A 15,936-nucleotide genomic window follows, 5' to 3' on the forward strand; every position below is an offset into this window, starting at 1 on the left:
AAAAGCATCTTTGGGTAAGACACTGAAGCCCGAGTTGCCCCTGATGCATCCATCAGAGTGTGAGTGAACATTACACTCAAAATCCAATTTTATATTGCTGTGTTCTGGGTTTATATAATACAGTCACAATATATGTACAGATTAAAACACACCACACACAAACATAATTTAACTATCCCATAATTTTTTTTTCTCGCATGGTTCAGTTGGGTACTCTACAACGTTCCCAAATACTTGATTTCACATGAGCGCAGTGTTTCTCCAACTACTCCTGCCTTTAAAGAAAGGCTTGTGGCTGTGGCCGCTAGGTGGCAGTAGTTGCAGGCCATTGAACATTTGCTAAGGTCCCTGACGTTTGTCAAGTTTATTAGTTTAGCTACAAAACCGGAAGTTGTTTTCCAAGTTAAATGGTCTCTATAGTCTCGGAAAAATATTACATTTATATATAAATGTAATTCTGAGAATATAATAACCTTGGTGTATTATTAATTCATGTGGTGACTACATGTTTGCTGATTTTTATTTGTTTATTTATTTTTTTTACGGCACGGCCCTTTGGAAGTCTTCGCCGGAAGCTGTCACGTATGAGCTCCCCTGTTCAGTGTTGCCAACTTAGCGACTTTGTCGCTATATTTAGCGAGTTTTCAGACCCCTTAGCGACTTTTTTTCTAAAAAAAAAAAAAAAAAAGTCGCTAAAAAACGACGTGAAAGCGCGTACCACTTTTACTCTCAACAAGCAGCGGGTGCTGTAACGCAGTCAGTTCTTCTTTTACTCTTTTTCTCTTATGCTGTTTTGTGGATCACAAGGTTTAAAACTACTTATAAACACACACACACAAAGGCTACGTTCACACTGCAGGCGAAAGCGCATCAAATCCGATTCTTTTGACCCTATGCGACCCATATCCGATAATGGTATGACAGTGTGAACGGCACAAATCCGATATTTTCACATCCGATCTGGGTCACTTTCGTATGTGGTACTGAATTCGATACATATCCGATGTTTCAGAAAGCGACTGCTGTGTGAATGGTCATGTCGCATTAAATCCGTCTTTTACGTCACTGACACAAGACAGACGCCAATTATCAGCGCCGGAGAAGACATCGCGAACGCTTCCTGGCCATCCAGTGTAGATGTCAGTGAAACTGTTGGGAAGACAACGTTGGAGAAACGTGAACATTTTATTTGTTCTGTATAATCTGTAGATTCTGACAGAAATCTGCAACTATCCTTTGAAGCACTGCTCCTCTAAAACAGCAATAAGGATAATTATTAGGTTATTTACATTATTATGTAAATAACAAAATAACTTAAAGCAAAAATTGGGAAACGTAAAGTCGGAAGTCTTTATATTAACGGTCATCAGTCAAACAATATTGTTTGCTCAGGGTATAAACGGAGTTCGTTGTGTGTGACGTCTTCTTTTGCGCATGCGGGCCGCTTTGAGCGTTCACACTAGAGCGCGTTTGCTGTCGCATTTTATTTATAGTGTGAACAAGCAGACAAAAAAATCGGATTTGATCAAAAAATCGGAATTGAGCATTAAGACCTGCAATGTGAACGTAGCCAAAATAACTCCACCAGAGTGCCTAATTTGGGTCACTTTTGCCGGCCCAAAACCGGGTAAAGGAGCAGGGTTGGAATTGTGACATTAAAAAAAAACAATAATTGCTAAAAGAAATTTAATTTGTAGTTCTAAATAAACTCTAAATGCATTTAGGACGTTTTTTACTCACTTTATGTCTCTTCCACGATGTTATTTCTCTCTCCAACAACATAGGTTACGATTAGATTAGCATGACCAATTATGCAAATTAGGCGATGACGTCATTTAGCGACTTCTAGGACAACCAATAGCGATTTTCCTTACTGAGGAGTTGGCAACACTGCCCCTGTTGGTTGACGTCTTGTTGGGTCGAGCTGTCATCTTTGCTAGCCGCCGCATTAGCCACTGTTTTGTTTTGTCATGACAGGAGCGTGCAGTCCTCGTACAGAACAGGGCTGGTAAAGACATCACTTCTTCGGGTGTCCACCTTTGGGGAGGAACAGAGGACAGAAATCTGCACGTGTCACATTAAAGTGAGATGAAATGACAACGTCAACATTACAGGTAGGCTGTTGTTAGCTGGCTAACGTTAGCCCGCTTCAGTTTGGTCACAGAGCTAGCCTTTGATTTGTGTATAATTGGAGCAAAAAGCGGGTTTTTTTACAACTCTGAATACACTGGGTTGCGTGCGGAAGAATTTTCTGGAAGCTACGAAGACTCTTCGAGCCATTTGGTAGATAATTTATTTTTTTTCCACTGAACAATTAAAGAAAGATTCTAATTCAAAACACAGTTTCTAGCCTGTCGGCTACCTTCATACAAAATAACGGTTAGCTCCTAAACCCTAAGGTGGCTGGATGTACTGCAAGCTAAATTGCTAACAAAACAGCTGATAGTAAGCTTGCCTTGGTTTGGTGTTACAATAAATATGTCGTCTAGATTACATATTATAGAAACGATAGGCTTTGTTGCGGGTACTACTGGCTGTGCCTCGCCTGTAGGGTGTTTCTAACGGTATCTGCTGTCACCGTTAGCCGGCCTGTGTGGTCCTGCTCGCTCAGTTAAAAGGACAGCAAACAAAGCGTTGCTGTTTTGGGGGGACTATTTTAGTCTGACGACTGGCTTTATAAGCAGCACAGTGAATATTTGTCTTAAGGAATAGCTTGTTCTTTGTTTTAATAATAATAACAACTTTTATTTGTTTATCACTTTTAAATAAATAGAGTTACAAAGTGTTTCACAGTTTAAATAAAACCACACATTAAAGACAAGTGAATATGTTCCAGCACATGGTCTTGCATTTATCGCAATATATATACGCAACTTTTATACATACATCAGATGTAAACCTATAGCCAAAAATAATAGGAGAAAGATTGTTTTTCTTTTCTTTGCTTTTCGTTTCTTTTTTTTTTAAAGTAACTTATATAAAGTTCTCAGTAATCCTATAAAACAAACCACAGGTTCAGCTGACCTGAATTACTGAGAAATGCTGTTCCAGACTTTAGGAGGTGTAACCTGAAAGCGTGGGCTCCTCTGTTTTTAACAGTTAAGAGCGTGATTAGATGATCTGAGATTCTTAAAGATGTTGTAAATTCTCAGTAGCTCTCCATGTTTATGCGAGAGCTAAGCCATGTAGGACTTTATGCTATTAATACAATTTTGAATTTCACTGGAAGCCAGTGAAGGGATGCAAAAGTAAGTGGGAGACAGTTACAGTGTGAACTAAAAGTTCTGGATGATTGGGTGAAGAAAAAAAAAAGGTTTCATGTTTGCAATGTTTCTTTAATGAAAGAAAGCTGGGCGAGCTTTGAAATGTGAGATTTAAATATACTAGATAATAACGAATGATGCTAAGGTTCTTAGCAGATGATTTGATATTATCAGCGAGCAGGCTGACTGGCTAACTTCCTCGGTGAATCAGTCAGGGCCGGACACAAGAGCCTTGGTTTTGTCAGGACTGAGATGAAAGAAATATTTTAAAGTTAGTATGGCAGTGAAGCATTCCCTCGGGTACCAAAGGCTGTTGAGCTTGAACTAACAGAAAGGTACAGCTGTGTATTGTGTGCATATCAATGATAGCAGGTGCATTTAAAGCTATTAAGCAGATGGCCCAGGTATAATATACACAGTGAAAACAAAACTGTGTTTATGACATGTGTTTATTGCCTGTTTTTGACTCCATGGTTTAACATTATATCTCTGCATCTGCTACAGAAAGCCATTGATCTTGTCACTAAAGCCACAGAGGAGGACAAGGCGAAAAATTATGAGGAGGCTCTGCGCCTGTACCAGCATGCTGTGGAATATTTCCTACATGCCATAAAATGTAAGTATCTTATCTTGACAGGTAGCTGAGCTCTTTGTGTTTTGCATACACCTTGCTGATGGCAACATCTTCTCTTACTCCAGATGAGGCCCACAGCGACAAGGCGAAGGAGAGTATACGAGCAAAATGTATGCAGTACCTGGACAGAGCAGAGAAACTGAAGGACTATCTGAAGAATAAAGACAAACAGGGCAAGAAGCCTGTCAAAGAAGCACAGAGCAATGACAAGTACGATGTCCTTTTTTTGTATGTTTAAATGTAAAAAAAAAACCCAACATTTTAGGCTTTATTGGATTTTTATGTTCCGTGTTCTAGGAGTGACAGTGACAGTGAGGGTGAAAACCCTGAGAAGAAAAAACTGCAGGAACAGCTTATGGGTGAGTGGCCTTGGGGGGGATTTAACCCCATCATGTGGAGCTAAATATTTATTTATGATATTATTTCTTACAATTTTCTTTGGTTTTGTCATAATCAAACAGCTGTGTCTATTAATTGCATCCCAGTAGGTGTGTCATCATTACTTTTTTTTGTGTGTGTAGGTGCTATTGTAATGGAGAAACCCAATGTGAGGTGGAATGATGTTGCTGGGCTGGAAGGAGCTAAGGAAGCTTTGAAGGAAGCAGTCATCCTGCCCATCAAATTTCCTCACCTTTTCACAGGTACTGTAGGTCTCAAGTCTCTTCATTCTGTTTAAACCCAGTAAGCAGTCATACACTGATATCAACACTACTTTAAAGACAAACCTTTCTTCTGTGTCTTTTGTTTCTCAGGCAAACGGACCCCATGGAGAGGCATCCTGCTCTTCGGTCCTCCGGGAACAGGGAAGTCATACCTGGCCAAGGCGGTGGCCACCGAGGCCAACAACTCCACCTTCTTCTCTGTCTCCTCCTCAGACCTCATGTCGAAGTGGCTGGGAGAGAGTGAGAAGTATGTTTTCAATGCGTCATTTCAATTCAGTGTAATTTACATAGAGCCAATTCCCAACAACTCTCATCTCAACGTGCTATAAATTGTCATGTAAAGGCCGTACAATATTGGAGAGGGAAAATGGATGAACTAGTTTTTCAGCATCACTCTGAGTCAGGAGTGTTTCTAATTTTTAGTATTGTACACTTGTTTAAGCGAGGTAAAAAGGAAATATCAGAAATGCTTCTAAAGTTCCTCACAGCCTTGGGGACAGCTGTTTTGTTATCCTAGCAGAATATCAATTAAACAGCTCCATAAATATTCAACTGTATCAGAGTAGAAACCTGAACTTATAAAGCTGAAACAGTTTTGTAAGTATATTTTTAATAAACAGATTGATATGTGATTTAGCAAGTAGAAATACTGGAAAAAAACAACTTTGATAACTGAGTATTTTGGAATTTTAATCTTTAAAGGTCTCATCTTAAATTGCATAAAGGTGATGAGCAATAATTACAACATTTGTTACTTCAAAGACTAAATCGATTTCTTAGTAATAAAAAACTAATGGTCTAATATTGCTATCCCTCAGACATATTTACTCCGTCTCTGCCCGTCTCTCTCAGGCTGGTGAAAAACCTGTTTGATCTAGCTCGCCAGCACAAACCTTCAATCATCTTCATCGACGAGGTGGACTCTCTGTGCGGCTCGAGGAACGAGAATGAAAGCGAGGCTGCCCGCCGCATCAAGACAGAGTTTCTGGTCCAGATGCAGGGTGAGTCACACGAGTGCTATCGGATATATGAAGTGTGAGGAATATGCAGTATTAAATAATATTGTTGAAACCTGAGGCACAGCCATTTGGAAAAACATGGCGTCTGCAGTGTTTCAAGTCAGATTGATGATGTGAGCAAAGAGGGGCTTTTTTCAGCCTCACATCTGTGTCAGACTGAATGTGCGAATCTTGTTAACACTTTGTGGAACCTGGATCACATCACCGTGATGGATTGAAATAAGGGACCTTAAGACCACAGCAGCCTTTTCAGAGTTCATAGAACCATACAGAACCACAGAACTTCACTGTGCTTGCTCTGCACCACAAGAGGAACTTCTAAAAAACACAAATGTTTGGTGATTTTTCTGGATGTAAGTGTATGTGGTGGCAGCACTGGTAACCATCATATGTGAAAAATCCTTTTAAACAGTTTTCTGATTGTTTTCAACACATTTCTCAGTTGAAGACTTAGTTATTTGTCACTTATTTGTCTTTAGGTTGAACGATCTGTGGTGATGTCAGGCATGTTCTGTTTTCATAACTTTTCTTGTTAGTACGGTATTCATTCCACAGAATATAAACAATTTTATTGTGTGGCATCAGTAGCTCATCATTGTTTATATTGTATAAATAAATTACACTGACCGTTATTCCTGCTACAGTCAGTTAAGAGAGTTTTCCAGAGTTTCAAAAGAAGTGCTTGTGTAGATTGACACTCTGCTTTTGTAGGTGTCGGAAACAACAATGATGGCATTCTGGTGCTCGGAGCCACCAACATCCCCTGGGTGCTGGACGCCGCCATCCGCAGAAGGTCAGAGGTCATCTCAGATGTTTGTGTGTGTGTGTGTGTGTGTGTTTTGTTTATATTCTGTGGGGCTTTTTATTCCAAAAAATGTACTTTTGCTGCACTGTTATTATTCATCACAATGGTAATTCTGTCATGTTCAGTGTTGGGTAAGTTACTTTAAATTAGTAACGTAGTTACTTTACTAGTTGCTTCTATCAAAAGTAACTCAGTTACTTCAAGTTACTCGTTACTTTCAAAGTAACTAGTTACTAGGGAAAGTAACTTTGGTTTTACTCAGAATGCTCTTGTTAATGTGTTGCTTCCATAACTTTGCCAGTCTTCTAGCTTGCTTACTTGCCACAAGTGCACTGTGCCACCTACCAATAGCAAGGAAAAGATAATGTGCATATTTCCATGAGAGAAATCCCACGCCTCGACCGTCATTGACCGCCGCCGTGATTCTAGCCTACGTCACAGCGTCATGTGCGCTTTTTACATCCAACACAAAAACTGCAGTCGTGGTGCTTTCGATTGTACTCAGAACTCAGAAATTCTGCCTTCTGAGTAGGAAGATGTAGGTAACACCAGACTACAGATGAGCTGCATACAGAGCTGGACTGGGACAAAAAATCGTCACGGGCATTTTGATTGACCGGCCCACCATTATAGGAAAAATCATAAAGCCTTTGAATGAAAACAAACACTGTTGTGACAGTGATGTACACTGTTTTGATGGTATATATGTATCAATCTATCAATGGTTTCCTCTTTCTGGCGCAAAGTGGGCTGATCATTGATCAGTTTTCATGATTGAAGTAGAAACGGGAGAGGGAGGGGAGAGAATGAGAGAAGAAGAGGCAGCTGTGCAGCAAAGAAGTGCAGCACAGAATAACTCCAGCTTTGTGTCTTTTTCGTTGTAGCTGAAGTCCGGAACAAACTGTGTTCCTTTTCAGCTCAATATGAAATATTTTCTCTGAATACGGAACGATTCCGTTTTTTACAGGATGGTTGGCAACTCTACTAACTAACCTTATGAACAAAATAAAGTTCAACATCAGTAACATCATAGCACCCACCTAGCTGTATAGAAACTCCGTCATGCTAGCTAGCACGCAGTACAAAAAAGTCAGCATAACGAAAATAAACTCCAACTAAACTTGGTTCATATCTGACCCAGATGGACTGCAGGTCATAACTTCTTACCTGAAGTTCAGTTCACCTGACACTCGGACCGGCGGCCGCTTCGGGTCTCTCCTCTTGCCTCCCCTTTCCCTCATCCACCTGCTGGCCTCCATCACTTGCTAATGTTACTGAATCTGTGGAAGCTCCGTGATAGCCACCACATGAAGTAACAAATAACGAGCCTATCTAAATCCCAGTAACGATTAACGCGTTCCTGATTTTGGCATAATAACTAGTTACCGTGCTCGTTACCACAGTAATAACGTAGTTACTGTAACGCGTTACTTAATAACGCGTTAGTCCCAACACTGGTCATGTTACTTCTAATTCTGGTGTGTTAAGAAAACACAAACCTTTGAACTCGGGTAGATTCTGATGCTGTTAGTTTGAACCCAAATGGAGAAACCACAGGGCTTGAAGTGTTGTTGTTTTAGGATGAATCTGAAATCTAAATTCTTATTAAATCCTCCTGCATTTGGGGAATATTTCAGAAAGTGATTTTCTAATCTGTTTGTCTAAACGCATGTTAATGTTAAGATTCATACTGCTTTTTGACTGCTGACCATGGTGTCACAGTCTGATGTCGTTTTTTCTCCTCCTTTAAACTACTCAGCTGTTAACAAAGCATTTGTGTGGACACACACCTGAGCTTCAGCTCTCATTTTGAATGCTGACCATGTAAAACATTGTCCAAACTTCTTGTGAGTTGTTCTCTATGACGTTTAGAATTTAATGTTGGCTCCAGATATTTTTGGACAGTGGCATCATTATTGTCTTTTTACCTTTGTATCAAAACATACTTGGGTTACTGCTAAATGCTTTAAGCTTCAAGTGCAAACATTCAATTCTAAGTTGAGGGGTTAACCCATCATATTGCATTGACCACTGAAGTGTTGCATCTGTACTTTAACACTTTGGTCAGGAAGTGATTTCAAGTGTGCTGTGGCTGTTAATACAGAAAAAGAATTTAGTATGGATATTATTAAGATCGTGAGTGGCTAACTATTTTGTACATACTGAGGAAAACACACATGGAAGCACATGGGAAGACCTGGAAAACCACAGACATGGGTGATGACAGGATCTTTTCTATAGTAAAGAAAAGCCCCTACAGATCATCCAGCAAAGAGTAGAGACCAACCTCCATGAGGTATTTATATAAAGTGTTAAATGAAGAAAAGATTTCAGGAGACCTGCCACAGGGAAAACAGGAAGGGCCAGAGCTTGCTCGTTGACAGCGACTGAATTTTCAAAATAAGTGCGCATTACCTCGGCTAGATGAACAATTATGAAAAAAAGTCTGTGCTTTGGAAACAGTGCACTGTGTGTGTGATCTGTTAGAAGACGTTGGCTGAGGCTCATCATGTTGTTATGTTACCATGGGCACATTACAAACACAAGCTGCTGGGGGATAGTTCAGCTTATTTAGATGGCCACTTGGAGAAACCAGCAGTACCCAACAACACGTTCATCAGCAGCTACATTTTGCCTCCATTTAAGCACAAAAGCTGAATTCAATGTTAAATTAAAATGTGGAAAAAAGAAACGTTTCACTTGAAACGAGAAGGATGTGGCTTCAAACAGGAAGTAGTTCCTTCTGTAATTGTTACTGAACAGAGTGAAAGATCGCTCTGATCGACAGCTCTCACCTCACTGAGGAGGGCAGGCAGTATAAAAATCATCCTGCCTCCTCTTGGGAAATAGAGTTAAAGAGTTCCCAGCAGCTATCAGCTTTTCTGTCAGATCTGTACAGGCTTGCATTTTTGGTGAATAGTGCTGGGAATGCAAAAAGAAGACAGCTCCTGTAAGAAGTGGCACTGAAATCCACAGCTGATTAATAACATCTTAAACTTGTAATCCACTCGGTGTCTTGTGGAAGCATAATCTTAAATGTATACCCAGTTAGAAGCATATGTAATACAAATTATGTATTATAGAATTATTAAACAAATCAGAGATGCGGCTCTTGAACTCCACTAAACGAGCTTTGTAGGATTCAGAGCTCGATATACTCGCCTTGGAACAGCCCATCGAATTATCATCTGCCTGAAATAAAACATTTTAGCTCCTGTGTCTATAAGGCTACCCACATTTTAAGCCAACTTTGGTTATTATTCATCTGACTGGCTGCTATTTGCGTGCCTGAGACCTTATTAGGGATATCCATTCTTGATGATATCATATCGAGCCAAGCATATAAAAAATGTCTAAAACTAATTCTATATATAATCCTGAAGTCTGAGCTACATAGACTGATTATTTAAAACTTTGGTCGTGTTTAATATAAGCATCGACCAGTGGAGTGGGATTTATGGCAGAAATAAGGAAAAGCGGTCAATCTACAGCCAGTGAACCCAGTATCCGACTCCTGCTTCACTTCCTCTAAACTTTAATAGTAACGAGTTGATTTTAGAGCTACGCTTTGCTTTGTTATACCTTTTCTTGTGTGCTGTTTAAGTGTACGTGTGTTGAGGAGCATCCGTAAGACGGGCTTGTTATTTTTGTTGTGCGTCAGATTTGAGAAGCGTATCTACATCCCTCTGCCAGAGGAGCCGGCTCGGGCTCAAATGTTTCGCCTCCATCTGGGCAACACACCGCACAGCCTGAGCGAGGCCGACCTGCGGCAGCTCGCCCGCAAAACAGAAGGCTACTCCGGTGCCGACATCAGCATCATCGTCCGGGATGCTCTCATGCAGCCCGTTAGGAAGGTCCAATCTGCCACACATTTCAAAAAGGTAAGAGAAAGAAACCTGTGAAATCTTCAATCTTGGATCTTTGTGATATAAATGAACTATTGAAAGGGGCCCTGTTACCTGGACTTATAAGGTCTTTATAAGTCTTGATTAAAGTTCAGTTCATCCTCTGTTAAAAATTAGCTGTTTTAAGCTTGTTTGTAAAAGAAATCACCCCAAAAAACCAAGCCTGTGAGCTCCAGTACCTGTGATCAGCTGCCCTGTGCTTCTGCTGACTGTCAGGTTTTAGTCAAATCTGTCCATGGTATGTAAGCAGATGTTGAGGAATGAGGAATTAGAGCTGCTTTTCAGCTACTAGACAGTATATTACTATTAAAGAGCATCATCACTCAGGCGTGCAGCAGTCTAACAGACTCCGTTACTGTAAATGTTATCAGAATACTGCAAACTAACCAGTTTAACATGAATTTAATTAAGTTATTGTGTTTAGTATGTAGTTGAGATTGAGTTACTAATGTCTCAAAGATCGCCCATAGACTCAGCGGGGTTCGATGAAGCCTTCACGTGGAGGCTGCAGTGTTTGGTGTGATTAATCGGTGCTGCACAGGAGCTTTTTTCCCCCTTACTCCTGCAGGTCCGCGGTCCATCCCGAAGCAACAACCAGGTGATGGTGGATGACCTCTTGACGCCATGTTCCCCTGGCGATCCTGGGGCTATAGAGATGACCTGGATGGACGTACCTAGTGATAAGCTACTGGAGCCCATAGTCTGCATGGTAAGATGCAGGAACGTGAAGGAAAATCTGTTGTTTCACTAACAGCAGCTTTGATTTTCTTTTAAACTGTGACATATTACCATCTTCCTTTCCACCACCAATGAACAACAATGACATAGATTATCAGCCAGATTCATTATACATGTAAAACTGCTGAAGGAAGGTTTATAAGATAAGACCTCCTGTGATGTTTGGTTTCAAGATGAGGCTAAGGTGGAGGTGGTGGAGATGAAGATACTAAGATTTTCATTGGGATTATTAATGAGTAATATTACTATTAACCAGTAATATCATAAGGACGGCTCATTGAGCAGTTTGGAGACAAAGTTGGAGAGGTGAGGCTGAGATGATTAGGCTGTGTGCAGAGAAGGGATAAAGGATATGTTGGACAGTTTTTCTGCATAAAGAAAGCTTCTGTTGGATTGAAAGGACCTCACAGTGATATACAGTATTTAAATATGCAGTATAACAGTAATGAAATAACAATAATGAACTGTGTGTGTGTGTGTGTGTCCGTGTCCCTACTTTGCAGTCGGACATGCTGCGCTCTCTGTCCACCACCCGCCCCACAGTTAACACCGAAGACCTTCTCAAAGTCAAGAAGTTCACAGAGGACTTTGGGATGGAGGGCTGAGAGACAGAGCCCCACGTCTCCCGCTCCATCCCCAAGTCCAGCAGAAGGGTCAGACTGCTCCCAGTACCAACACTCCACCCCTCTCCTCTGCACCATCCTGTAGGCTTTCATCTTCAGCTGAGCACTTGGTTCACTGCCTCTCCTGGATTTATAACATGGCACCAGTCTGCATCTTCGTGTCTCGTCCAGGCCCGGATGTTTGAATCCCTGGAGGACATTGACCAAATGCAGAAGTAGAAAATCTCAGTGTGATTTGGTAGCTGGACTGTAGACTTCCTCCCCTGTCGCCTCCGCGTTTTTCCCCACCCTTTACAGACTGTGCTCCGTTACAGCATATTCACTACAAGAACTGTTCATCTGCGCCGCATTTAATGTGAGGAAATGCATAAAGTTTGTCCCACTGTGAGCCTGTCTCGTCTCCGACCGAAGGGCCATACATTCTGCTGCCGTCATGCAACTCCCTTTGGTATCGCCATGAAGGACAGTGAAGAGAAGACGTTAGTTGTTCTGCCAGGCATGCGGAAGTATGCATTTAAGTGTTTTTATTAAACTTGTTTCTGTTTAATGTTTCTGTCTAAATGTTATTTTGATATTTAATGCAGTTAAACCAAGTGAGCGTGTCTGGTTGAGGCCTGTAGCTCCGTGCTCGCAACAGTCTGAGTGAAGCATTTACATTACCAGAGATGTGCTTGACTGGGAGCCAAGTGCAGCAGTTCCTCAATCTGAAAATACCAAGAGTGATAATTTAAATGAGATGGGGGAAAAAAATCAGTATTTCCTGCTTTTCTCTGTTTTCTGTAACTTGAATGTCTTTTATTTTGAAAAGGATGTACACTCTGGGAGATGGATGATTGTCATTGAAAAGCCATTTGTTAACACAGCATTTAATCAACATGAACAAAAAAGCAACGAATACTTTAAAAAAATAGATTTTTAAGAAAGCCCAAGTGCTGATCAATGGCTCTATTTTTTTTCCTTATTTTTTCTTTTCGAAGCGAATAAACTGATAGACGATGCATCAACACTTCCTGTTTTGAAGCAGCAGTTGGTGGGATTGGTAGCTTTTCTGGAGCATTGGCTGTACATAAATGATGGACATGGCCACGGTGATGTCATTCATTGGCTTCAGTCTTCACATATTGAAGCCCAAGTATTAGCTGCTAAAAGTTTGTGGTGTTTTTGAAGACACAGCTGCGGCACCCATAAGTTAAAATCCAATCAGGTGAATAAAAAAAATTTCACCTGCTATAGAAACCAAAGCTTGTTCTCTGTAACTGGCCATACTGGCGGTGCATTTAGAGCGTGGCTCAAGTGGCCATTAGTAATGCAGTTTTTGGATCTTTGCCATTGGCTTCCTTTTTTTCAGCTGTGGTCAGTGAGGCTTGTTCTGGAGTTTTCAAACTAAAACAGCTACCGTGGGGCAAACAGTCACACTTTCGCTTCATGTTTAGGAGGCCGTTACGTGTGGAAGAAAGCGTCCTTTTGGTCTTTTCACTACATTTCCTAGAATACACCTAATCTTATTTAAACTGCGAAGTCCTTCTTTTATGGATGTTCTGTTTTTGATGTTTGAGTTTGTGTTCTGGGTGTTTTCCACTCTTCATTGAAAATATTCAAACTGAGCGGATACATGAGTGGGAGAAATATGCCACAAAGTGCAGTGGAAAATAAACAGTCTCATTAAACATGAAAATTGAAGACATCGTGTCTGTGGCACTTTAAGGAAACTAACCTCCCTCACTTGGTTTAACAGCACAAGCTAATTAACGCCGACTGCAATTAATCCACTAATATTCACATGTTAGTGGATTAAGAATCAGTCAAGCACATCTTTGTGTTGCCCTGCATTCATGGTCAATCAGTGTTATGGAACATTATTTATATAAATTACTGGTCACGTGTGATGTGTAACTAATCCAGCTACAGTATGTTTATTCTTTATGTATTAATTTTCTGTGATTCATGATGGAGCACCAGTGAGAGGCCTGACCCCCCCCCTTTATTGGAGGCAAATGTACAGAGTTCTCCTCCAGGGGCGATGCTGCTGAACGTTTCATTGCTGTTGTCCTAATTTCAGCAGGGAGTTTAAGGAAAGCTGTCCTGCACAGACTCTGACCTCCTGCTGTTATGGCAGGATTGCAGGCGTGCCTGGTGGACTCACTGATGGACTTCTGGAAGCTACAGTAGAATCGCTGCGTGTTTGTGGAGGTACCTGTTGTTCAGGGGAGCTCAGTTATTAACGTCCCTGTACGGGGATTTAACCTGACGCTGGCCATGTTACCATTACTACTAATTTAACCTGAATAAATAAAAACTGAAATTTCAAATGGAAAAAAAGACACTACTGCTGCTTTGACATGGTTTATTATTCTTGTGCATTTCACGTATTTGGAATTTAACACTTCCACCACCATCACACAGTTAAGTGCACACCAATAAGAGTTTCCACAAAACCTGAGATCTCAAATATTTAGAAACAATCTGTCAAAGTGAAGCCTGAGAGGAGTTCACCACAATTAAAAGATTACGCAAACAAAATGTTCAACAATATACACTCACCAGACACTTTATTAGGTACACTCTCCGTGTACTGGGTTGGATCACCTTTTGCTTTCTTCAGAGATTTAGGCCCATATTGAAATGACGGCATCACACTGCGTTCATGATGCAAATCTCCTGTTTGCTGTATTGACATGGGTTAGACTGCTGGAAGGAGTTGCAAACAGGTTCTTAACGGACCTGCCCGCAGCCCCATCCTGTCACACATTTCAAAGAATTTGCAGCACGATGAAACAAAAAAATACCAGAAGTGGAGCAGTCAGTTTTCTGATTTTATTTAAATTTACACAGAGTCAACTTTGAGGCCACTGTTCATTTACTGCAGTCATTTGAGCTGTTCCTTCTAAGGAAAATCTTCAAGATTCTGATAAAAACTCCTTCCTTTTACATTTACATCAATCTCATATCTATACAGCAAATGTCAAGCTATAATCACAAGACTGGAAAGACCTAGGGCACAGGTGTCGAACTCCAGGCCTCGAGAGCCGGTGTCCTGCAGGTTTTAGTTTTAGTCCTTGACACAACACAGCTGATTTAAATGGCCAAATTACTTCCTTAACATGTGTTGAAGTTCTCCAGAAGCCTGGTAATGAACTAATCATGTGATTCAGGTGTGTTGACCCAGGGTGACATATAAAACCTGCAAGACACCGGCTCTCGAGGCCTGGAGTTCGACACCCCTGACCTAGAGCAACCACCTCATTAGCTAAAAGTAGCTTGGAAATGAAGTCCAGTCCTAATCAGCTCCAAACATCATATGCACTGACAAATTTCATGAAGCAAAACACTGGCTCAGTCACACTAGATTAAAAATAGTGCAGAATGTTTTCAGAAGACCAGGAAGCTCTGGATAACCACTTTCGATTGCAGTGCTTGCATGGATTGCCTTGTGGGAGGCAACTTATGCAATCTGTTTATGTAGATGATTCACCATTTTCACCAGTTTGCTGCAGTTTATTATTGATGTTTTATTGCCATCTTGACGTATGAAGTCGCTTTGAAGACGCGGTTGACTGCGAGTGGTTACCATCTTGAAGCAACTTTTGAAATAGTTGCAAGTTCACTGTGTATGGTTGTGCGGTGGTCTCCAGCCCACTGTTTTCCTTGGTGTGACTCAGGGCTGATCAGGTAACTTAGCAGTCCATTTTCTTCTTTTTTTTTACTTCATCAGCCACTATTACCAACCAACCATCACCAGAGTCCTGTATCACAGCTAAATTACAGCTAGCTAGCTAACTATATCTTCCTTGTCAGTATAGTCCAACTATAATTCATATAAGTAGAAAAGCTATTTGACTAGCTTTACAATTTATTCCACAGCTTAAGTGATTGATGTATAATGTAAAATGGCACCAAGTATGTAATAGCACAAAGCAGCCTACATGGGGTAAACTGTGCTTATTGCACATACTAAGACAAGCGGTACAGCTGCTACATCATATCACAGTTTTGGCCCTGCTGGCCCGTGCTGCATGCTAACACAGAGCTCCTTAATGTCTACCAAGCAAAATCAAGCATTCAATATTTTACTCAAGGACACTTGGACAGGACACACTGTCTTCCAGCTGTGAGGATCAAACCTGAGATGATCTTTATTGTGCATCAAAGACTTTAAAGGCAGATATTCTTAAATTAATCCTAAATTCATCAACAAGAACAACATGGAGGCTATAAAGCTGTAGACAGCACTCAAGCAAAGACCCCAAAGCTCCTGGTCACAGAGCTGCAGAGATAATTATAACAGCA

General features: G+C 40.8%; 1 protein-coding gene and 1 long non-coding RNA gene across 2 annotated transcripts; one reads left to right on the plus strand and one right to left on the minus strand.

Annotated features, from left to right (window-relative positions):
* Nucleotides 1-1,880: 1,880 nt before the first annotated feature.
* vps4a (vacuolar protein sorting 4 homolog A) lies at nt 1,881-12,655 on the plus strand. Its single transcript, XM_026172631.2, has 11 exons — nt 1,881-2,114; nt 3,768-3,879; nt 3,963-4,107; nt 4,195-4,256; nt 4,419-4,538; nt 4,650-4,806; nt 5,412-5,560; nt 6,290-6,371; nt 10,045-10,264; nt 10,857-10,997; nt 11,530-12,655. Exons 1-11 carry the CDS (start codon nt 2,094-2,096, stop codon nt 11,629-11,631), a joined length of 1,311 nt encoding a protein of 436 aa, XP_026028416.1. The 5' UTR covers nt 1,881-2,093; the 3' UTR covers nt 11,632-12,655.
* Nucleotides 12,656-14,449: 1,794 nt separating this feature from the next.
* Nucleotides 14,450-15,655, minus strand: LOC145429925 (uncharacterized). Its single transcript, XR_013910268.1, has 2 exons — nt 14,876-15,655; nt 14,450-14,667 (listed from the first exon to the last, which is right to left on the minus strand). It is a non-coding gene; the product is annotated as an uncharacterized LOC145429925 (long non-coding RNA).
* Nucleotides 15,656-15,936: the final 281 nt, after the last annotated feature.

This window comes from Astatotilapia calliptera, chromosome 7, assembly GCF_964374335.1.
Source record: "Astatotilapia calliptera chromosome 7, fAstCal68.1, whole genome shotgun sequence".
In the NCBI taxonomy this organism is placed as follows: Eukaryota; Metazoa; Chordata; class Actinopteri; order Cichliformes; family Cichlidae; genus Astatotilapia; species Astatotilapia calliptera.